This window comes from Chelonia mydas, chromosome 3 (genome assembly GCF_015237465.2).
Source record: "Chelonia mydas isolate rCheMyd1 chromosome 3, rCheMyd1.pri.v2, whole genome shotgun sequence".
In the NCBI taxonomy this organism is placed as follows: Eukaryota; Metazoa; Chordata; order Testudines; family Cheloniidae; genus Chelonia; species Chelonia mydas.
Genome location: NC_057851.1, coordinates 126323458 through 126347569, shown reverse-complemented (window position 1 = coordinate 126347569; position 24112 = coordinate 126323458). Strand labels below are relative to the sequence as shown.

Genomic DNA, 24112 nt, shown 5'->3' with positions numbered 1-24112 from the left:
AAATCACATTTCCCTCTGAAAATGTTGCACCTGCTACAGCTTTAAGTAACCCCCTCATGTTATCAGGAGAGAGCCACGTTTGCCAAATATTTTTTTTCCCCATCTCTCTTTTCCAGTTTGTTCCCATTCTGGATTTGACAGGCCTTTGGGGCTTGTCAGCTCCACTGACTTCTGGATGGGTAGTTGCATCACGCTCCCGCTTTGCTCTGGAAGGAGCTCACAGCCACACTCTGCAAAAGGGTGTTTCTCAAGAGCGGCAGCAGCTATTTGATAGTTACAGGTTTCAGATTGCATGCATCCAATGAAGTGAGCTGTAGCTCACGAAAGCTTATGCTCAAATAAATTTGCTAGTCTCTAAGGTGCCCCAAGTCCTCCTTTTCTTTTTGTTTGATAGTTGCCTTTGGACACTTAGCCAGCAAATGCAATCTTGAGGCATTAATGACACTTATGCAGTTTTATGCAGTTTTAAATTTACAAACTGATGCAAAACAAGCTCCTCCACCGTGGAAACCCCCCTCAGGAGCCGGAGTCCCTTCCAATCGGCGTTACATTTTGTTCATTGAGTCAGTTTGATTGTCCCTGCATTCTAACTGCAAATCTTATATGTTTTCCACTGCTGCTTCCGTTGTTTTGGCTAATTCTACAGCTTTGGGCCAGGTTAAGTTCTCATTGCCAGCAATTGTCTTTGTGGTGTTAATCGTGAGAGAATTCAAACAAATCTATCCACATAGCCCCAGGACATTTCCAGATGAGCAATAGTCTGTTCATCCTGTTGACTCTGCCACATACACAGCTACACTTTCACCTTTCCCCTTCGTTCTAGTATGAAACTTTTCACAGTAACGTCTGGCTTTGGTGTGTAGTGCTTGTGAGGGGTGTTCACCCACAGCCCGACTGAAGGCCAATTAACGGCATAAGCTGCACCTGGAGGGGAGCCAGGGCTCAATAATGCTTAATTAAGGATGAAGCTCACCTGGGCTGGCACAGGGAGGACTTCTGTAAGAATAGGAAGAGAAGGGGGCCCTAGGGGGAGAGTGTCTGCAGTCACCCCCTGACAGGAGGGAGGTTTGTTAGAGATTATAGGGCCTGCCAAGAAGCCAAAGGGAGAAATAGCCACAGGGAGTGGAGAAAGTTCAGATGGGTGGTATACCCAGAGGTTTGAAAGAGGAAGCTACAGAGAGCCCCAGGAAGTAACAACCAGGGCTGGGTGTAAGTAGCCCACAGTTGTAGAGCAGAGGTCCCTGGACTGGATCCTGGCGTAGAGGGCAGAGCCGGGTTTCCCCTACTAGCCACTGGGGAAGTGGCACAGCCTTGGACATAAAACACAGGCCTGCCTGGAACAGCAGCTTGTCTAGAGAGACCTTGACAGACCCCTGGAAGGGGATAATTGTTAAAGTGGTCCGGCCAGAGGGCTGAGTCACAAAGACCACCCAGAGTTCTGGAGGATGCAATTGAAGACAACAAGTGACTGTGGAAGGGGCGTTGAACCATGGCGAGCTAATTCTCAGATGGGCTGCTCGGAGGTGTGCAAGTGGTGAGTAGTGAACCCCGTTACCTTGCTCAGTTAAGATCTTTTGCAGTTTTTCTGAACTTTTATCTCCTGGTTTCTGAGGCTGCAACAAACTCCTTAAGAGGGAGTAAGTTTTAGTGCCACGGCGCTGGGGAAAATTGCTTTCTCTTTGTCCTTATCTATCATCTAACTTGCAAGGGAATGGTGGCCCCATCTTTCAGTGTATTGCTGTTAATCCTCATTTTCTGATTAAATGCCTCAATTGTCCCATAAATTGCCATTCTTATCTTTTTCTTCCTCACCACGTTTGTCAGGGGACCACTCTGTGTACATGAAACACACTTCACTTCCAGTACTGCAGGCTGGGAACAGGCTGCTTTATTCAACTACATAAGGAGCTGAGAGAGGGAAAACACACACTAGCTAAAGTGGCAGTAAAGGAGGAGTGGAGCATGGCTCTCATCTATAATACTCTGCGTAACCCAGTTAACCCCTGAGGTTCACTTTCCTACGTGGGACTGAAGGCTTAGCAGGCAGGTGTGTGCAGACATCAAAACCAAAGGATCGAGGATGGCTGGGCCTGAGTCTGTTGTTTAGTGTTGCTCCTAGGCCCTTGCTTGGGTGAAGTACGGCCTTGGGCCTCTCCCTCACGTTCACAGATTACAGCTAGAGAGCTGTGCTGGAGGTAGCATAAGCTACCCCGTTCCAGAAAAGAAAGTAATGGCTGCTGAGTGGACGAGCTCCCTTCCATGGGGATTCGGGATCTTGGAGTCAGTAGACATACCGGTTCCAGGCAGTACTGCTCAAGTGCACGTCCTCCCCCACCCCCTGGAGCAAATCTGGCTCTAAGTGCCACAACTGGGCTCTAAATTCAAAGGCTCGAGTCTGTCGGCGTAGACCAGGGCTCTCAAACACGTGGCCCGCGGGGTTCTTCCCTGCGGCCCGCCAAGCTCCCCAGCGCGCTGCGTCCCCAGCCTACCTCTAGGCCTGGGGTGGGCAAACTACAGCCCCAGGTCGGATCTTTGCCAACCCCGCAGTGCTGAGGGCCCCGCACTGCTCCGGGAAGCAGCGGCCCCTGCGGCCCCAAGGGGAGGGGGAGCAGAGAACTCTGTGAGCTGTCCTTGCCTGTGGTTACTGCCCCTGAAGCTCCCATTCGCTGGGAACGGGGACGTGTGGCCAATGGGAGCTTCGGGGGAGGTACCCACAGGCAAGAACAGCTCCCCACAGGGACAGGGTGCCTGCCGCTTCCCAGAGCGGCCCGGGGCCAGGGCAGGCAGGGAGCCTACCCTGGCCCTGGTGCGTGCCTCTGTCGCCCCGGAGCTGCTCAAGGTAAGCTGCGCCAGGCTGGAACCCGAACCCCTCCTGCACCCCAACTCCCTGCCCTGAGCCCCCTGCTGCACTCCATGGGGTGGGGTGGGGTGGAGTGGAGTGGGGGCCAGGAACAGTGGGGGGGGGCGAGGGAGCTGATGCGGCCCTCAGGCCAACGTATGAGTCCTCTTGTGGCCCTCCTGGTGATTCGAGTTTGAGACCCCCTGGCGTAGATGTTCCCCAGCCTCACTCTCGGGAGCTGCCAGAGCAGCCAGTTCTGCAGCCAAGGCCTTTGTACTGAGGTGCCCAGCTGCTGATCCTGGAGGGGTCGCTTCAGGAAGCAACAACAGAAACATTTAGCGCTGGCTGGGGTCTAACAATAGGAGTGGCAGCTTCTCCGCTCCTCATAATTAGATCCCATTGGACCGTTCAAGTCTTTGGAGAGAGTGCCACGGCTTGTCTGTCACCCATCAGATCAGAGAAGGCAGAAGCATACTGTGCAGCATAAATGCTACTTTTAAAATTGGTCTAGTGCACAAAACCTTGAAATTGGCTGCAGTCATCCCAATTAAAAGAGAATCCTCATAAATATTGATGATTTATTAAAGCCACCTGGCTGCTGTTTACTTTATCAACCTCAGCCAACATTGTGAATATAGATATTCCGCAACTTGTATGACAGCCAACTGAAATATATATTTCAGAAGCATTGTAATAGCTTCTCCAGCACTGCATTGAGCCAACTCCTGGTTAAAGCTATGAATGATCTTCTGATTAAACTAACTGGTTATATTTTACTTTGCTGATTTGATTGTTAGACTTGATTTGCAGCATTTAATACTTATCCTTTCTCAGTCTCGCTGCAGACCGTAGATTGTTAAGGGGCAGATTTAAGGGTCAGAGCGTGGTTAGCTAACATGCCGTATGGGGTCCAACAGACAGAGGTAGAACATCCAAGCCTTCAAAGACAGGTTGATTTTTTTCTCAGTGTATGTCCTCGCTACTCCTGCATTCAGCAACAGTTTCATCTTCTAGGCCAGGGATTCTCACAACATAATTTTTGGTGGCCTCAGAGTGTGGCCACCAACTCTTGCTGGTGAATGCTCGAGAATTTTTCCTAAAATACTTAATTAACTTTAGGAAAAACAAATAAATACACACACATGTGTGTCCACATCATTGTAATTTATTTATATAGGGTTTTTTGCAGACTCTAATAATGTACAGTTGTCTCTATTCTTTACTGGACCTAAACGGATTAGAAACAAAAATAAGGTCCTTTGCATGTTTTGATTGCTAGTTAGTAAGTCTGCTACTGTGAAAAATGATATTCATATATTTGTTTAAATCCGCTGTGAAAAGTGATATTACTCAGCCTTGGCAAGCTGGGGGACAAATTAAGCCCTGGATGAGGAGGTGGGTAAGGAGGCAGAGGGGCCAGAGGCAATGGGGGTCTGGAGGAGGCATCAGGAGTCGAGGTGATGGCAGGGAGTGAGGCCAGGGATGGTGCCCAAAACCCTGCGGCTGGGGGACAGAGCCTGCCACCGCATGGCCAGAATCTGCCGCCCACCACCCCAGGGCTGAAGGCTGAAGCCCGAAGCCCAAGCCCTACCGCCCTCGGGAAGGTGGGAAACTCTCACTGGTTGCCTGTTCCTACGGTGTTTGTGGCCCTGGAAGGGGGTAGGACCAACCCCTGCAGGCAGCCCCAAGGGAGGAGCTGCTGCTTCGCCACCCTCCTCCCCCCCATTACAGCCCAGGAGGCTGTGGCTGCAAGAAAAGCCCTTGGTGGCCACATGCGGCCAAGGTGGCACTGTTCTAGGCATTCAATTATACTGTGAATATTTACTATCCTTGCCTCACCGGCTTTCATTCGAACTGCCCAGCTAATCTTGCAGAGTGCCTTTAGATATAAAGGTCTCCTTTCATCTACTACATCAATCCTGTCAACTTCATGGGCATGAAGTACATCATCAAGTTCCTCTTCCCTTTGCAAAACTGTACAGATTGAAGATAAGGATAATTGTTAGATTTACTCATTAGTTTTTCCTATCAATGATTAGTCTGCAAAATATATAAATATTTCCTGAAAAGTTGTGAGGAAAAGGCCAGTCCAGATCTGAAGGTTTTGTTTAGCAGCATGAAGCAAAGCTACATTAATTGGAAGTGCTGGGCAATGGATGTGTGGTACACACACTTTGTATTCCTTGCCTGAAAGAGATTCTCTCAGTTTTGCTTGCAGTCCTACATGAGCTCTGATAATAACACTGGTCTCTTCGTATCCCAGTCCAGACATAATATTTGGGTTCTAATCCATACTTGCTAACTGGTCACACAAGGATGCAGCATCTGCCTCAGTTATTGCCACAAAGCTTACAACATGCTTTTTTATATCTACTTTTCCTTCAATTTGATCAATATTAACAAAGCAAAGCAAAATGCTCATTTGATCGACATAGCTAATATCCATGACTGCATCTGCAATCACAGGTGCTGACTTTTTTGTTTTTGCCGATGGGTGCCAGTGGTGGGCGGAGCAGGAGCGGTGCCTTGGGGGAAGAGGCTGAGTGGGGGTGGGGCCTCAGGACAGAGCAGTGGGGCGGGGAAGAGGCTGAGTGAGGATGGGGCTTTGGAGTGGAGAGCAAGGTGGGGCCATGGTCCGGGCGCCAGGGCTCACAAAAGAGTAATCCAGCCTTACAGGTGCTGAGCACCCTTTTTTGTGGGTGTTTAAGCCCCAGAGCACTCGGAGTCAGTGCTGATGTCTGCAATGACAGTAAAAAAAAAATTAGCTTCTTTGCAGCTATTAAGTAAGTGCCTCCTGCTTTCTGAGGCTAAAAGACTTAAATTCATCATTCATTGTCTTGCTCAAGTATTTCATTCCCTTGGTGTCACTTATTTGTTTGCTAAAATTCTTATGTCTATTAAAAGAAAAGGAGTACTTGTGGCACTTTAGAGACTAACAAATTTGAGCAAAAGCTTTCGTGAGCTACAGCTCACTTCATCAGATGCATTCTGTGGAAAATACAGTGGGGAGATTTATATACACAGAGAACATGAAACACGGCTGCTACTCTGAAATGTGTCTGTTAAGTAGCTCAGTGATACTCACGCATATACAATTGTTGCTCTCCAGCACTTCATGGTGGCCCTGGAAGGGGTAGACCTAAACTCGCTGAAGTTTTGACTGCATCAGTCCATTTGTTAGTACTTCTTGCTGATACTATGACCCTTCACGAACTGTAGAGCTTCCATATGTGACTGCACATGGTGGTGGTTCTGCCCACAAACCGACATTGACTAGCATATTTTTCCAAACACTGTTAACCCTTTTGATTTTTGAATTTCTCTATACCTGAACAACCAAGAAGTATGATAGTGTGCATAATCTGAAAGATAGGAGCATACTAGCTGCTTGATATGCAAATCTTTGTGTGGTACATTTTTCATTCTGTAAAATGAAGATGGGAAAAACAGCTGCTTGTAGGGGAAAAAATGGAAACTCTCCATTTCGCAGATCTCTTTCAGTGGGCTGGCAGGGGACCAATCTGTATATGCATGGAATCAGAGAAAAGTAGGGACCTTGATAGTCCTGCCACAGTGCAGGGGACTGGACTAGGCGACCTAAGTATTATCGAGGCTGTCCTGGACAGGTGTCTGTCTAACCTGTTCTTCAAAACCCTCCAGTGATGGAGATTTCATGACCTCCCTAGGCAATTTGTTCCAGTGCTTAACTACCCTCGCAGAGAGGAAGCTTTTCCTCATGTCTAGCCTAAATCTCTTTTGCTGCAGTTTAAGCTCATTGCTATTTGTCCTATGCTCAATGATAAAGGAGAGCAATTTATCACCCTTCTTTTTATAACAAGCTTTTAGGTACAGGAAGACTGTTCTCGTGTCCTCCCCTCCCCTCCCCCCCGTCTTCTCCTCTCCAGACTAAACAAACCCAATTTTTTTCAGTTTTTTTCATGGGTCATGTTTTCTAGACTAGCGGCTCTCAACCGAGGGTCTGCAGTCCCCTGGGAGGCCAGGAGCCCTTTTAGGGGGGCTGCAGAGCACCAGTGCTCTCCACGGGACAGAAGCCGGGGACCACAGAGCAGAATCCCAGAGCCCCAAACCCTGGTGCTCTCCACGGGGCAGAAGCCCTGAGATCAGGGGTGGAGTTGGGTGATCATGGGGGGGATTGTCTCCCCACCCCAATGCAGTGCCTTAGCCAGAGCCAGGCAGTCCTGTGGACAACTCTACACCCTACCTCCTTCTCTTCCCCCTGCCCCTGAGGCCCTGCCCCCTGGCAAGATTGAAGGCAGGAAGCTGGAGCTGGGCACTGTGGGGCAGCTGCCACAGAGCGGGCAGGCGCCGGGTTCCCCCATCTGCTGCTGCTGCCAGTGCTCAGGATTGTGCCTGTTCCTCAACTCCCAGCCCCTTTGACTGCTCATGCAGCCGGTAAGAGCCGCCTGGGCTAGCAGAGCCCTCCAGGAGCAGCGACTGCATAGGAGGCCCAGCACACAAGCCCTAGCTACCCCCCTGCCTGCACCCTGAGCTATCCCCCGCTTGCACACAAGCCCTAGCTACCCTGCTCCCTGAGCTACCCGCCTGCCTGCACACAGCCCCTAGCTACACCCTGCCTGCACCCTGAGCTACCCCACTCCCTGCACACAGCCCCTTTGTTCACATGCTAGCCCCATCACTGACCTCCTATGTCCGTACACGCACTTGTGGGAGGCCACAGTTGAGTCCTGAATTCTAGAGGGGCCAGGAATAGGGCTAGGGGAAAACTGGGCTCTCTAGCAATTTTCTATAACCAGTGGGAGCAATAGCACTCTGGGACAGGGAAGCTAACGGGCCAAGCTGGCCCAGACATGCATGTAAAACCAGATTCTGGACAAGTGGTGAGGTAAATTGGATGGTGGGGTTATTAATGATAAGGTAGGGAGGATTGCTGGAAGAATGGAACGGTAAGGAAGGATTTGGAGGGGGGTGGGTGTTTGGAGGAGAAAAGTTCAAGATGCTGCTCCAGACTGAACAGGCAGCATGAGAAGGTCGAAAGCCAAGAGTAAGAGGATGAAGGGAACAGTAAGGCAAAAGATTGGAAAGAACAAATGGAGGAGATGACGTGGTGGGAAATTTGACCAGAGATTGGTGTGGGTGTGGGTGTGGGGGGGTGGAGGGGGTTGGGCGGGCAAGTTATGTAGGGCCCTTCTGGATATGCAGCTATCAGTTGGAAGACTCTAGATTGACTTCTGCACGGTCAATGTTAAAATGTTTTACTTCTGTAGTTTTTTTTTTTTTTTTAAGGCAAAGCAAAGCCTAATGCTCACAGCTAGCGTGGTGACTAGCTGGATATGCATTTAGCATGTCTGGATACATTTTTTTCATTGTTTTCTTACGTTTCCCTCAGCGTGTGCATGCCAGGCATTGGGCAATGTGTTCTACCAGGTGTTTGTAATAGTGACTTGTTTCATTTTCCACTGATGACTTCATAAAGCTATGGACCCTTGGAGCTCCTCAGCAAGACCCGTAGCTTGGGTGTGTGCAGTATGCCACTTGCCATGTTTACTACGCAAACAAGTAAGATGTAGCCTGGTTGAAATGGGGGCAGAAGCATTGCTGCTCACCAAGGATTTCATGCTTCTTGTCTCATCAGAGCAAAGGAATACAAGAGGCCACCTTCAGGTGGGTGTGGCAGTTGCCTCATGGTGGCCTGTGCTTAGACATCAGCCCTGTAAAGAGGGGGTGTAGCAAAGACTCCACACAGACCTGGGCACCCAGTGAGTTATATATCCAGAGTCAGAGACATCCCAGAGGCCTGGTCTTAGAGCTAATGGGCTGCTGATACCTTCTCACCATCTCCTTTTTGTTTCTACCAGAACTTAAGAGGTGCAGGAATGATGCAAAGCAGCCAAACAGGAAAATGAATGCTTGCTCTTCATTCCATTCTCTGGGGAGAACGTCTCCATTCCCACCTGTAATGTCTGTGAGAAGCTCAGGCAACAGGTCGAAAACAGAAGAAAACTCCTGGGTGGAATGGAGACAGGTGAAAGTGTTCCTGGCAAAGTGCCTTCTGGTCTGCCGACAAGGGTTCCTGTGTTTCACCCAGATGACACAGAATCTACTCTCCGTATAGGAATCAACAGTCTGAAATTGCCAGCCACCCCCAAATTCTGCCAGTGCTTCTGTTGTGGATCTGCAGTGCCCTTTGGGGTTGGAATACAGTCCTCTCCTAAACAGAGATTATCATGCCATGATTTTCATGTTACAAACCATGGCCACTAGAAGCCTTGAAAAGGCCTGATTTTTAGAAAGTGTTGAGCACCTGCACTCTGAAAGTAAAATGTCTTTAAAATATCTAAAGTCGGTCCCCTCAAAACCGAGGCACCTGCAGTCATGATTCACCTTTTGAAAATCATGGCCTCAAATCTTCCTTCATGTGTAACTTCAATTCACAGCTAAATCCCCATCTCCAAAAGTGGCCAGTCTAGTTCATCATACTCAGTCATCCATGTCTTCTGCCTTTTATCCCAGCCATATGATTTTAAACAACACATAGCTCTTGTAATTTGCCATTACTTATATCCATCCATATTCCCAAGGTATGGCCCGGTTGAACAACATGGAATGGAAGCCAGGACTAGCAGTCAGGAAATCTTGATGCTCCTTCTGGCTTCTCCAACAACTCAACTGTGAAATCTTGGGCAAATAATTTAGGCCCAGATCCTCAAAAGGTATTTAGGCTCCTAACTAAATCAGTGGAAATTAGGAGCCTAAATATCTTTTGAGGATCTGGGTCTTGCTTTTACATTTCTAATTTGCACAAATGAAGATAAGATTTCCCTGCCTAACAGGGGTCTTATGAGGCTTAAGTCATTAATGTATGTCATGTGCTGTGAGAACCTAGGATGAAAGGTGACTTAGAAGTGCCTGAAGTCTCTAATATTTAGGGATATTTTCTCTGCAGTATCTGTGCCTTGACATCTCCACCCCCAACCCCCTCTCCCTAGATGGGAAAGTAGAAGATGATCAAGTTGGAAAGCAATGCAAATGGGAATCTTATATTTAGTTTAATCAAAATGTTAAATTGTGGAAATTAATTGAAAATTCTCTCAAGGTAAATTTCATGGGAGATTGAGTTAGCGCAGACCCCTGGTCTGATATAAGTGGGTGGCGTTCTTTAGATGACAGTGCTGAGGTTGTGCATGTGTCTGGGTTTGTGTTAATCAGATTCTGGACTTCATAATTTCCCAAATTAAATTCCTCACTTTATTCAATTAGCATTTTAAAGATTATTTGCATTGCTTCCATCTCTGATGATGCAGAATATTACATGCATCTTTAGCTGATGTCACTGTCAAAAGGTATGTGGGGAACAGAGAACAGGGAAGCATTATGGCTGCTTGGAGAGTTCTCAGATCATGATGGCAAAATGTAAACAAGGGAATTCTGGAAAAATATTCCTGTTCCTAGAGCTGCTCAAGTATGTGAGATAATAGCAACCAAGATTGACTGGCCCAGAAGAAAATGGCTATGCTACCACTGCAGCTAATGGCTATTCCCCTCTAGCACATTAAATGGCCCTACAATTTTCTTTCATGAAAAGAGTTTAACTTCCGTAGAAAACGTTGACTTTGTTTTCACTATTAAAATACCTAAAAACCAAATACTTTTTTGATGCAGAAATGCTGCCATGGTGTCTCATGGCATCATTCTTCTCTATGGGGCATTTTCCCCTGCTGGACTACATCCCTCATGCAGTGTCTTTGCCAGGAGCTCCCATAATTCACCATGGTGGCTCAGCAAGAGGAGAAACTTTAATGCATCATGCGAAATATAGGATAGTCTCTCTGGCTAGACTATAGAGGAGAATGGGGGCATAAGGCACCATGATGGCATTTCCTAATTGAAATGTTCAGTTCTCAGCTAGAAGTTTTTGCTGTTCCCCAGACCCCCCCTCCCCCAACGTCCCAAGAAGTCAAATTTCTGTGGAACACTTTGATGAAAATTAAACTTTTCCAATGTTTTGAATTTTCCCATGGGGGTGGGGGAGTGCAGAATTCTGACCAGCTTTACTGCTAAGCTAGTGACCTCACAGAGAGGCATGAACCTTCACGTCAGCCCAACAAGGGAGAGGTGAGGAGCTAGTGACATTACATAAGCTTTGAGGAATGAATCGCAGCCTGTTACTGTACTTTGCCTTACTACTGTACAGAAGGTTTGTCCCATATAATCAGGAGTATGGGGACAAAATAAAATCTTCCTTCATGGATTAGAATTCCATATAGATGTAGGAGCTCAGGATTTGGCCCTTGTCCACAGTCTAATCACCATCTCCATGCATTTTTCTTCCTGAGTTGTCTCCTGCACGGGGGGAGAAGCAGGTTTCCGCTCTTTGTGGGACGGTGTGTGGAGCTGGCCCGCACGTCCTGAGGATCCCAGGCAGTGGGATACTTGGGCTGTCTGTATGGAAGCTGTGTGCCATTGCTGCTTCCTTAATCCCAGCGTTCTGGTACCCGAAGACATGCTGACACAGGGCTCGTGCAGTCAGTGGTGGCCCTTGGTGCTCCTCTTAAAGGGAAGTTGTGGTAGCTGGTGTTCAACGATAATACAGATGAGCTAGTATTTTTCTGTGAAAAAAATCTGGGGGGGTAGTGAGGAGACAATGTGAGTCCCTCTGTTCCCTTGTTTCCTTCTCAGGTCCTTGGATGTCAGGGAAAGTCCTTGGGACAGCTGGAAAATGAGGCTGTAGAGATGGCCAAGTCCCCTTCCCATGGAAGAGGGGTGCGATCTTTGTGCAGGCCTCTAGGGAATGATTAGGCCCTCTGTTACTCATCTCTTTCTCAGGTAAAGATCCCATGGAGTTCAGTGAGTTTTGCCTGAGCAAAGACTGAATAAGGATGTCAGGCTTTGGGTCATAATCATTTTAAAGTGAGAGCATGGAGTACGGCTGGTGGGATTCTGTTGATCCCCTTTCAAATAGGAGACAGGAAATGCTACCAACTGTTTCCATCTCTTCCCTCCCCCCCCCCCCCAACCATGAAAGAATGAGGCACGAAGAAGCAGCCAGTAATATTTTGACTGTATTTCAAAGTTGCTGATTGTAAACAAACTTTGTTGAAGAAATAAAATCACATGACAAGATTTCAGAGTGAGACTATAAATCCAATTTGTTGTTGTTGCCACACTTCACATTTTGGACCTCAGAATTTAGCTCATGGTGTACAAAATTTGTAAAAACTTATTGCAAGCGTGCCTTTGTGTAGAACAAAAACCATTGTCACAAAAATAGTTTCCCGCCACACTGAGAAATGCAGCTGTGGGCCTTACCATGCATAGGGGCCACACACACGTTGTCTGAAAGATGTGTCTATTATAAAATTGCTCTGAGAAGTTTCAAACCAAAGAGAACAAACCACGCTGTATGTTTAATCAACGGTCTTTACAGTTTCAATAGAACTCTAGTTTTGGAAGAAAATGGAAGTTTGCAACTAAAATGCAATCGTTTGTGAGCACAGCCTGACAACAGTGGTGTACCAACTGCACTTACAGAACTATGGACTATCCTTGTGTTCTGTACAGTCACTTCATTTGATGGAATGTAAGTTGCACAGGTTAAAAAAAAAATACCAATAAGGAATTATAGCTTGAAGGACTCCCTTGAAGAATCTCTATTGTTCCCATTACTACAATGTTGTTGTCCTTAATTCTCATCTTCAAACTATCCTAAGAGACTCAGTGGTGTTGTGACTCTGAGACCTATAACCGCTCTGCCTTTCTAGTCCAAACAGAGGCATAGAGTGCCACCCCCGATGGCGTCATTGTAGCTAGAGCAGCTGGATGCCTGGCTGTATCAGAGAGATGAATCCCTGGCTTTTCTATTTAAATATGGGAGCGATAATGGGGTAGGGAAAGGGCCACAATATAAAACAGAAGAGCAGGTCGTAGAGCTGAACAGCTGGGATCTCTCTGCCCTCCTAGCCTCTAATCCTTTCATCTGATCTCTTCCCAATGCAGCAATGGGCTGCTTGTATTGCGTTTCACATCATTCTTTCTGGATTCTATTGATGATTTCCCTACAGGGGGAGCCAGATCCATCCCAGGTGTGACTCCATCGTTGACATCAGTAGCCCTACAACAGGCGATGAGTTGAGCCTAACGCTTTTAGTGTGCCCTTTTTTTTTTTCTTTAATAGTCAACATTTCTTCTCACTCTACTAATGTATTTTTATCTCTGTATTCCCCCTACCAGATTCAAAGTTAGCTGGTAAATTGGAGAGTATGACCCAAGAATAACTAAACCAAGTTGTAAAATTAATTCCAATTGAATAATCAAGTCACGTGCAACTTGTTGACCATCAAATAAGTAACGTCCCTCAGTGTTGTGGTAAGGTGTGAGCTGCTCTTTAATCACTTTTTGCACATACTTGGACACAGATTAATTGGAGGACAACACCACAAAGTTACTTTGACAGCAAGTGGGTTGGGATTTGGGATAGATGACCCCAGTGTGACTGTCTTGACTCCAAGACAAGTCAAGCTCCAACTTGACTGTCTCGAGGCTTTTTGTTCTTTGCCCTTTGAGACCCGTGAATACAGGACAAAATGATCTGCATAAAACTGTTTGTTCAGGAGGAGTCTGAACACTCTCACATGTGGAGATAGATGCAGCAGAAATGTTGAACCTCTGAGCCTCTTGGAATACCCATGGCCTCACACTGGCCTCGTCTGTCCCCCTGTCCTTGTAGGACTGAGTGTGACTCCTTCTAGAGCACCTGGCATGGCCAGGACATGACACGGGTTTGAGTGTCACTAGGCACCCTTCCACCACCTGCTAATCCAGGAAGCTTGGAACCCCAACACTGATCTCTCGGTTCCTTGTTCCCTCCACCAGTTACCATGTCCTCCTTTAGACCAGCAAGCTCCAGGAGTTAGATTTCTTACGTCTACAATCAGGTTGTCCATCCCAAACCCATACTTTTTAACAAAGGGCTGTGTTCGCAGTAACACTAAATGACTAATTCTGCAGAGTGATGTTTACATTGTGACATTTTGACACTACACATTGTATGAACCACCTTGACATCTAATACAAGTAGTTATTACTCCATAAGAGTGCTATTGATATATTACCTTTTTGATCTTGTTACGACAGTTTCAGTAGAGCGGCTGAGGACTACATGGGCGTACAACAGACTATGTCAAGGTCCCATCTGGCAGCAGTCACATTTATGGGAAATACTGCTGCCTCAAAAAGTGCACTGGTGGATGTGATCCCTCTGATCTCTCTCTCGTCTTGCGAAGCACTGTTGGGGCTAGGCAGGCAGTACCTTCCCAGTGACTGTGGTAAGTACGGTCTTTGCCAATTTTTTTAAAAAGATCAAAGTAAAACAGGGTATCATTTGCAAAGTAATATAATAAAAACATAGATGGTCAACTCTGTCTGACCTCTCACCTTCCAGAATTAACTACTGCTCTAGAGAAGTGTATATCAAGAACTAGTAGGATGATTTAATGTGATCCAAGGGCATATAACAGCTGAAATGAAGAAAAGTCTCTCTTTATTTTCTTATCAGGAAAAGCTTCCTAATGGGAGCTCTGTTAGCATACAGACCAGTTTCCCAAGCAACGAGGAGGAAACCCTAACGACTGGAACATTTTAAAATTAGATCAGCTAAAGTGCACCAATTCTACACTGTTCCCCAAGGAATAGATGATCTAACAGGGCCTTTCCATCTCTAGGTTTTAATGATACCATGAACAAAAAACAGGGAGGGCTAAGGGTAGCCTTACATCCTAACCTGGACAAGGAGAAATGTAGTAAGGAGAACTGTAAATAGGATTACATCTGAGCAGATGATAGACTGATATTTGCAAAGATCCCTATTCAAAGGCAGGCCAAATATATACATATTTTAAGCTACAACAAAGCTGCTTTGCTCTGTAAATGTTGTTGGCTCTTTGGAGCTCAGACTTAGATGAGCTTTTGGCTCCATGGGAATTCCATAGCAGAGAAGGATGGGAGATTTACTTAACGTAGACTTTTTTTATTTTTTACTAGAGATAATTGTTAGTAACTGTTTCTATTATTGGCTGGGTTGCACTACATTGTACGTTGTTCACTGGATTACAGACCCTCTCTTTCTCTCCCTGCTCTGGGCTCCCCCAGTCAAGTCAGCAGGTTTCCTCCAAAGTTCATTGAATTCAATGGGAATCTTTCCAGTGACTGCAGTGGGCTTTGGCTGAGGCTCACAATGCATTGTGAGAAATGAAATGAGTAAGGTGACTGAGTCATGTGGTCTCTACTCCAGAAGGGAAGGCCAGTTTTGTTAAGTTCCTTTCATTTATTTTTCTAGTTTAGAAAAATACATCTAGTTTGACCTCTGGGCCTATGAATAAAAACTATAAATCTCTTTAAAAATCACATGCAGTCCTAAGGACTGGGAGTTGGGAGAATCACCTCTACTTCCCAGCTCTACCACAGACTTTGTCGTGTGACCGTGGGTAAATCACTTACCCTCTCTGTGTTTGTTTTCCCCATTTGTAAATGGGGGGTGTTGATACTTCCTGCCCCCTTCACAGGGGTTCAGTGAGGGCTAATTAATGTTCATATTCTAAAGTACTTCAAGATCCTTAGATGGAAGGCATTACAGAAGTGCAAAATGTTATTACAGTGCAATATATTCCCGAAACCACCACTAAAATCAGCTCCTGACATGACCCATATCTAAAGGAAGCATAGAATTGCCCTAAGAGAGGCCTCATTACCTGCCAACTCAAGAAAGCACCCATTAGGTAGATGTTAGAAGAACAAACCTCTGTCCTAAAAGGAGCAAAGTAAGGGTTGCTGGAGGTCAGGAATGAAAATGCTGGTTTTGAGTCAGTGCCTTTGTGTAACCGTGGAAATAGAGAAATGTCTTTCTGTCCTTTGTGAGATGTATAAGAAACTAAAAATGATATCACTGAATCAATTATTTAGTGACACTGAGAAATCTGGGTTCTTAAAATATCTGTTAATGAAAAAGAGAGAGAGACCAGGATTAAGAGATGCTTAGACAGAACGTAGCCAGAACCACTGAGCAAAAAAGAAAACGGGAGAGATGTCTTTAAATCTTTCCTTTTCTTTTCAAGTGCACAAATGGGCTGAGATAAAAAGCAATCGGGTCAGAGTTCCAGTGAGCCCTTCCAATACTTTTCCACAGTGGTGCAAGCTATAATACGACACTATTTGACACTGGCTTTTAGCTTCAGTGAACGTTATATAAATGTTGCACGCTGTAATGAGCCTTTTTTCAAATACTTGTCTTGACAGGACATGAAAACTCCTTGGAAGAGGTGCTGTGCATAGAATGTTGTCTGCATATCCCACTGTCTGACTTTAATTCTTTGAAGCAGTCTGCATACTGCGGTGAACAAAGAATGTCCAATGCTAGGAATTGCACACTGAATGAAAACAAATTTTACAGAAGAGGGACAACTTTCCCTCCCCTGATTTGCTCCACTTTCAATGTCCCCTTCTGAGAGGTAGAGAGAAGCTGATCTCAGGTATTTTGCATTTCCCTCAGTTTTTAATTAATGCTGAGCTTTAAGGTCTTTACCCAGAATGGCTTGAGGATACTTAACCATACCCAATTTCATGGTACAAGCCATCACACAAACCATGTTTACACAATGTCACTGGCATCCCATGCTCGTACAAGGTCGTCAACAGTGTTCTTGCAATACTCTGACACTTTGCCCTTTGCTTTTATTGATTTCTGAAACTAAGGAACAGCCATATATTTCTGTGGTCGGGTGTGGGAAATTGCAAAATCTAATATACAGCAAGACTATGAGGTCTGAACTGCTGTGGACACTAAATTGTTTTTACCAAGAAAAGGTTTTTGTAATATTTAAAGAGAAACTGTGAGATGCTTTTTAACAACAACAAAACAAAAAACCCCACAATATTCCCCATCCTTCCTCCTGCCAGATAAATATAATGGGAAAGATATTGTGGATCAGTCATTTTATTGGCATAGGCTAAGTTTTACTTTGGTGAATTTTGCTTGTAGGCTGTGAAACCTAGCTTTTAGTCATTTTATACAGGGTTGGGTGGGGGTATTTTGTTTTGGGTTTTTTTTTTTTTTTTTTTGGCTTATTCTTTTATTGAACGTCTAGGCATCTTAAGGAAGCCAGTTCAAGGTCGTGGGAGATGCTTAGGGGAGGGAGTGGGGGACTGAAACTGATTGCAAAGCAATACTTTGCTTCTGTCTGTTTCCCTCCTTTATGCAGGAGGGGAAAAAAATATAATTCCCTATAATAATCAGCTAGCCACTGTGTAATCGGTCCGTCAACACCAAATCAAGGGAGAACTACTCAGGAGCCAATCCCTGAGGTAAAACTAGTACCTGGTAAAATTTTAGCTCATGCAATCTATACCGTGAGCAGAACAAACCTGTGGAAAACTATTTTCCAACTATTTATTTATTTTTTATTTTATTTTAAAAGGCAGTTTCTGTAGTAGATGGGCCTGATCCACTGAAGCCACTGGAAAAACTGATGGTTTTGCATCAGACCCTGTGTTAGGCCCAAGCTCTGAGAGAATAGATGTAACTCATCTAGTTGGTCTGGGGCTTACTACTATAAAGTGCTGAGGACCTCCTGTGAGGTGAGGAAAGCCCTTAGCTATCACTGATATCAGTGAGAGTTGGGAAGCTCAGATCCTTATGGGAGATACTCAGCATGTTGCAGATGACACTAAACTGGGAGGAGAGGTAGATACGCTGGAGGGTAGGGATAGGATACACAAGGCCCTAGACAAATTAGAGGATTGGGCCAAAACAAGGACAAGTGCAAAGTCCTGCACTTAGAACGGAAGAATCCCATGCACCGCTACAAACTAGGGACCAAATGGCTTGGCAGCAGTTCTGCAGAAAAGGACCGAGGGGTTACAGTGGATGAGAAGCTGGATATGAGTCAACAGTGTGCCCTTGTTGCCAAGAAGGCCAATGGCATTTTGGGATGTATATATAGGGGCATTGCAAGCAGATTGAGGGACATGATCATTCCCCTCCATTCAACATTGGTGAGGCCTCATCTGGAGTACTGTGTCCAGTTTTGGGCCCCACGCTACAAGAAGAATGTGGAAAAATTGGAAAACGTCCAGCAGAGGGCAACAAAAATGATTAGGTGATTGGAACACATGACTTATGAGGCGAGGCTGAGGGAACTGCGATTGTTTAGTCTGCGGAAGAGAAGAATGAGGGGGGATTTGATAGCTGCTTTCAACTACCTGAAAGGGGGTTCCAAAGAGGATGGATCTAGACTGTTCTCAGTGGTAGCAGATGACAGAACGAGGAGTAATGGTCTCAAGTTGCAGTGGGGGAGGTTTAGGTTGAATATTAGGAAAAACTTTTTCACTAGGAGGGTGGTGAAACACTGGAATGCGTTACCTAGGGAGGTGGAGGAATCTCCTTCCTTAGAAGTCTTTAAGATCAGGCTTGACAAAGCCCTGGCTGGGATGATTTAATTGGGGATTGGTCTCTTTGAGCAGGGGATTGGACTAGATGACCTCCTGAGGTCCCTTCCAACCCTGATATTCTATGTTGGAGGATTGAGCCCATCCTTTCTCAGCAATGTTCTTGCACTGCAGACAAAGGAAGGAAGGTTGCTCTGATCAGACGGTTGCTATGGGGAAGCTGTCTGTTTATGAAAGTTCCAACCAGATCTCATCCCCATGTTCTTTCCTTGGTAATTCTAGCTATGTAACTAGCAACTACTCTTCAGAATAAATTTTGGCAAAATTTTGAAGTTACAGGGCACAATGAGCATGTCAACTACTCTTTACATGATTGTTTAGCCAACCATGTTCGAAAAATGTTGGCCTAAAGTCAGGCATCACGATGAGAGTGATGAGGCTGGATTTTCAGAGGTTGAGAGTGGTGGGTTCTGAGCACTTCTGAAAATTTATTTCTGTGCTGTGCTTTAGGCAGCCTATTTGAATATTTTGGTCTTTGAGATAGGTGGTATTTATTAGCACTCTATCAATCTATTTCTGCCAACTACGGCGTAGTATTAGGTAAACCGACTACCTCAATTTCTATGGGGCTAAGCCTGGTTTCCCTGCAAACAAAACAGGTCTTAATCTCTTTGGGGGTCTACAACCAACAGTACCACATGATGGTGCTCTGATGTGATAACACTAGAAAGCAAATTCATGCTGTGACACACAGATGTTTTTGCTGCTATGTGATGAAACTGTTAAAACCACTGCACTTTGAAAGGCCATATGTAAAGCCAATGTTGTAATGTAAATGTAGGGTTGTGCTGACAATGAGTAGGGAATAAAGTGGCACCACTGGGCATGACCTGTCATATCACAAAACTCTTACTACTGTTAGATTGAAATACAGTGCCAGCCTGGATCAGACCCAAGGTCCATCTAGTCCAGTAGCCTGTCCCTGGTAGCAGACAATACCAGATGTCTCAGAGCAAAGTGTAAGAACCCCATAGTAAGAAAACATGAGATAATCTAATTTCCATTAAGATTTCATCCTAATCCTTAATTAGAGATTGGTGTAAAGCCTGAGCATGAGGTTCTATATCCCTTCCAATACTCTTTTTGTTTGCATTAACTTTTCTACCTCTATATTGTTGTCTTATCCCTTAGCGTCCAATTGCTCCTTTGTTCCATTTTATTACACAGAAAATGCATTGTCTTGTGTTATGATGTCCCTATACAACACAGGAACTAATTGGTCCAGTGTGGCTCTAGGCCTGATAATGGAGAGGAATGTTCTGCTAAAAACTTCTGGATGCAGGTGACTCTCCATGTGCAGATCTTCCTCCTACACAGAACTGGGCATGTGTCTGTCTTCCCAGAGGGCTGAAAGTGGATTTAGAGATCACCGTGAGGAGGGGGAGGATAATGGGGGGACATGCATTTTCCCCTTTGAGCCCCATAGGGCTTCCATGCAAAAAGCAGAATGCCTTTTTGTAAGGTCCCCACACCCGTTAGCAACCCCTTTCATGGTGGGGTGGGAGAGGAGCATGTGTGAGAAATATCCTCACAGCATTGATCTACTGGACTCGCATAGCCTGGTAGTTGGAAAGGGGGAGGAATCGAGGAGGTCTCAGAGGCTAGGCACACATCCGGTGAGGTCTGGATGCCAAGCATCCTGCTGCATTTGAGGGTTCGGTGGGAAAAAGCAAACTCCACTATGCAGTGGAAGAATTTGGCAGAAACAGACAGTTTCACCCCCCAGCCCAAGGGAATGATCTTGTCCATATTTGGGCTTCTAAATTGTATCACCCCGCCCCTGCTAGAGCCTTACTAACCATTTATTGCTTCTTATAACCTTGCTGGCAATTATGGGGCACAAGCAAGATAACTCAGTTTCAAAATTCTTCTACGTCTCTCGGAATGCCAGGGGGAAATAAGTGTTTTCCAACTGACGTTTATCTTTCCCCATTTATGCCCCATGGACAGTGAATTTAGGCTGTTCAAACCCACATTCTCTTTATGGCCTGTTTCACTGAAAGGGTCTCCTATACTAGGAGGAGGCAGTTGTGTTCTGGGACACAAATAGTGGAAAATTAAAAACAAACCCTTCTGAACTAATGAAAACCTCTCTCTGGTCAAGTAAAGTTTGTGTGAAACTCCCCCCGCCCAAAATCCAAATTTTGGAACAACTACTTGTGCCCCATAAAAAAACGAGCAATGACTAGAACATAAAACTCCCATCAAAGTCAGAGAACTTTTCTATTGCCTTCAGTGGGAGTTGGCCCAAACCGTCCACAATGAGAAGTTGCATATTATTTGTACCCTGTAAATTAGTGCATTCCCATATGTTCTACCATACTAAAGTTTTAACTGTAGTATGTCTCCTAGTTTACTGGGTTGTGGGTTTAATCAATCGATAATAATGTGATGAAGGAAGAGCAGTATTTTACTCCAGTGCTGGGGTTTTGCCTCCTGCTATCAGATCTCTCTCTCCTGTCGCTTTCCCCACTGAAGCGTCCTGGTGGCAGCGAACCCAGTATTGTGTTGAAAACATTCAGCCAAGCAGTCTTGTCAATACTGGGCATTGGCACCAGGCTGCACTAATTCTTAACGGTTCTAGCTTCCAGAGAGTCCCTCAGAACAAGGAAAGCATTTGGGTTTTGTTCTGCTTCAGTGAGGTCAATGTCTGGTTGCACCTGAACTGTTTTTTACAATGACACACTATTTTTCTAAACATATAATTTGCAAAACTACAGCTACTGTGACGCATCTCAAATTCTAAGAAGGATTCCTACAGAACACCCAACAGTGAAAACACAAAACGCACTGCTATCGGTGAACAATTTTTTCTTGCCAAAGGTGTGTTAATAGGAAATGAAGTTCTAAGATGAAAAATGTCTTGATATTTAAAAAAAAAAAAAAGGGGGGGGGAATGAAAAATATCCATAGAAATTTAAGTAAAACAGTCCATTAAGGTAGATCTTAAGCAACACTTAGAAGAACCTGAAGCTACAACTGAAATCAAGGAAAATCTAGTTGTTTTAGTTGTTACACTCTGAGATGTCTCACCCTGCACGCAATATGGAAGCTATGGTGGCAGGCAGTATGATCATTTATTTGTTAAACTTTATGTATCAATTCAGCTTTCCCCATGATTTTTAAAATTTCACTCAGACTTTTTTTTAAAAAGTTTGCCAATATGATTAATTTTCCCCTAAACTTTTTATTCCTGTACTGCAATCTGATTGCCTTAACACTTATTTTAAAAAAAAAAAAAAAAAAAAAAGCTCTTAACTGTTACTCAGTCTTGGTTGTCTTTGCTTGTTACAGGTCAATCTGTCAATATGTGTGTGAAGAACATATAAATCTGTTTCTCTTTAACCATGTCATGATTCCTTACAAGGTGTCAGACACTGTCATCCATGACACATAGCTTGTCCCAGAGTTAAAGAACTCCAGACAAGGCAGAGTTTTTGTAATGCCCACCTAGGACCATTGAGCTACATCCCTTTGTGGCAAGCTCGTGGTGAGCCCTATGGAAGCCTTACGAGATGACCCTGTTCAACAGATATGGCAGACAAATGGCTACTAACTTAAATCTTTTTGGATGGACAGGTACTCGCAGAGCATTCACAGATGCAGTTGTGTGTTGACTTTTCCTGTGGCTCTCTCTGTAGGACACTCAACAGCCAGCTGCTACTTTTAACAACGTCTCCACCCCTCTACTGGCATCACTGTCATTTTCCTATAGGGAGCGGCATTGGTGATGTCATGACATATCCTGTTTTGACATTCCAGAGCTGTGGTCTCCTCTTCTGCTCCCCCTCCACCCCAGTCCTAAGCCACAAGGAATAATGCATCAATGAGAAGGTGAGGTGTCCTCCAAGCCCAGCAGCTCCTTTATAAGTCTCTCGCCAAACTGTGCCCGGCTGTACCTTTTCACGTGATAGGCATCTGACATTTTGTACAGGATGTAGGCATTGTTTATGGCAATGCTGATGGTAAACCAGAACACTTGTTGCCAGGTCTTGTTTGGTTTATGAGAAATGAAATACCTATGAAAGGGGGAGAGAGGGAAAAGATAATCAACATTCAAACCCTTCTACGTGTGTCCTGCTGGGAGGTAAGAAAAGTGACCTCAGACATTCTGCAGGCCCAGGAGCTCTCATTGGGACACTATGCCAGCTGTTCATTGTTACTGTCTTAAGGGACATGTTCAACAATATGTTTGATAACTCTTTGTTGTAGTAGTTGTTCAATATCTTTCTGGCAATGAGATGCCCAAAATGGAGTCCACTATTGCAGTAATATACAATATGGCAATATAATAGTTTGCCCCTCTCTCCCAAACAAGTTCCCCAAATAGTGCTCAGCAGGCAGCTCTTCCCCTTACAATACTCCACAATGAGGCATTTGGTCTAGATCCTCAAAGATATTTAGGTGCCGAACTCCCACTGAAATCAGTGGGAGTTAAGCACCTCAGTACCTGCTGTACTAACTGCCAGAGAAAGTGGGTAATGCTCTAAGAGCCGTGTTCTGGTTACAGTTTTCAAAACTGCTTCAGGTTCAGCACCAAATCACAACCAGGTCCACCAGCTAAAACAGCAAAAGCCAGAGGTCCAGATTTGCTGTACAGCACCAGCTGCTGTGAGCCTGGGGAAAGCTTATGGCTTAGTAAGCATTCTTTTCTTTGTTGAACCAAACCATGATGCAATTTGAATTTATCCAGAACTCATTTCCTTTGTTTTAAAAATGGCACATTTTACTGACTTCCTGTCTACTGAGAATCTGCATGTGTATTTGGAAGCAACAGACCTTAGGGATGGGGGAGGGCCCAGTCAGTCACCTTGCGCATTGTCGTCTTTGTGCAGAACTGTTTCCTTAACCCTTATATTACTGAGACCTAATGCTAGGCTGGCGGTTGTATACAGGGATGAGGGGTGAGCTCCACAAAGGGACTTGGGTATTGCAACATTGAACACTATGGCACCTAACTTCTGGGCACCTAGAAAATCAGTGGAACAACCCTGTGATCCGCAAAACTGAGTTAAGCGCCTAGGCTCCCTAGAAAAGGAATGGGGAGAGACCGGTGCCTAAGAATGTGATCCACAAAGCCAGCATGCTAGGTGGGGAATGGCCTAAGCTAGCCATTGGGAGATGCCTAGGGCAGGGGTGTGTGCTAAGCCTCAGGCAGAGGAGGGAATTGAATGTGGGGGTCTGATCTCCCAGGGGCATACTCTAACTACCGAACTAAAAGTTACAAGCTCACCGCCTCTTTCTTTGGCCGGATTTTGAATGGGACCCAATTTAATCGTGCTCAGAGGCTACCTATCTGATCAGGTCTCTCACATGACTTAGATGGCTGAACACTTGTCTTTCCCTGGTTTGTGACTTACTCTAGGGCTTAGGCAGATGCCTAGAGGGAGGTTCCGGCCTGCATGCCCAGAGGCAGAAACTTAGGCGCCAATTGAGTTTAGGCATCTACAAGGTTCAGTGGAAGTTTTGTGGATGGCAGTGGACCCAAGACTGGGACTTAGCCAGCTCAACCTGCGACTTAAGCACCTAACGCCTTTCATGGATCCCACCCCATGTATAGATGTAATAAAATATAGCTCATAAAATGGCTGCCATAACTGTGCTTCACTGAATGCTATCTGCCAAAATACACCTGTGATCCAGTGTACGACCAGAAAGGAAATACACGGAAATGTCTATTTAGGGTCATCATCCAAGCTGAGCAAAAAGCACTAACCAAACCGCCTACATCGTGAAAAGTTTATTTTTAAAGAAGTCTCATGTAGTCATGCAGCCTTAGCAAAATGGTCATGTAAA

At 45.3% G+C, this 24112-nt stretch overlaps 1 protein-coding gene and 1 long non-coding RNA gene across 2 annotated transcripts in view; one reads left to right on the top strand and one right to left on the bottom strand.

Moving 5' to 3' along the window:
• Window positions 1-973: 973 nt before the first annotated feature.
• On the top strand, window positions 974-11946 carry LOC122465114. The gene is made up of 2 exons (XR_006289686.1): window positions 974-1534; window positions 8677-11946. It is a non-coding gene; the product is annotated as an uncharacterized LOC122465114 (long non-coding RNA).
• Window positions 11865-24112, bottom strand: part of PGBD5 (piggyBac transposable element derived 5) — a 97986-nt gene continuing 85738 nt past the window's right edge. Inside the window, exon 7 of the mRNA XM_037895222.2 lies at window positions 11865-22335. Within this exon, the coding sequence (XP_037751150.2) occupies window positions 22140-22335 (196 nt within the window). The 3' untranslated portion in view covers window positions 11865-22139. The remainder of the gene's footprint in view (window positions 22336-24112) is intronic.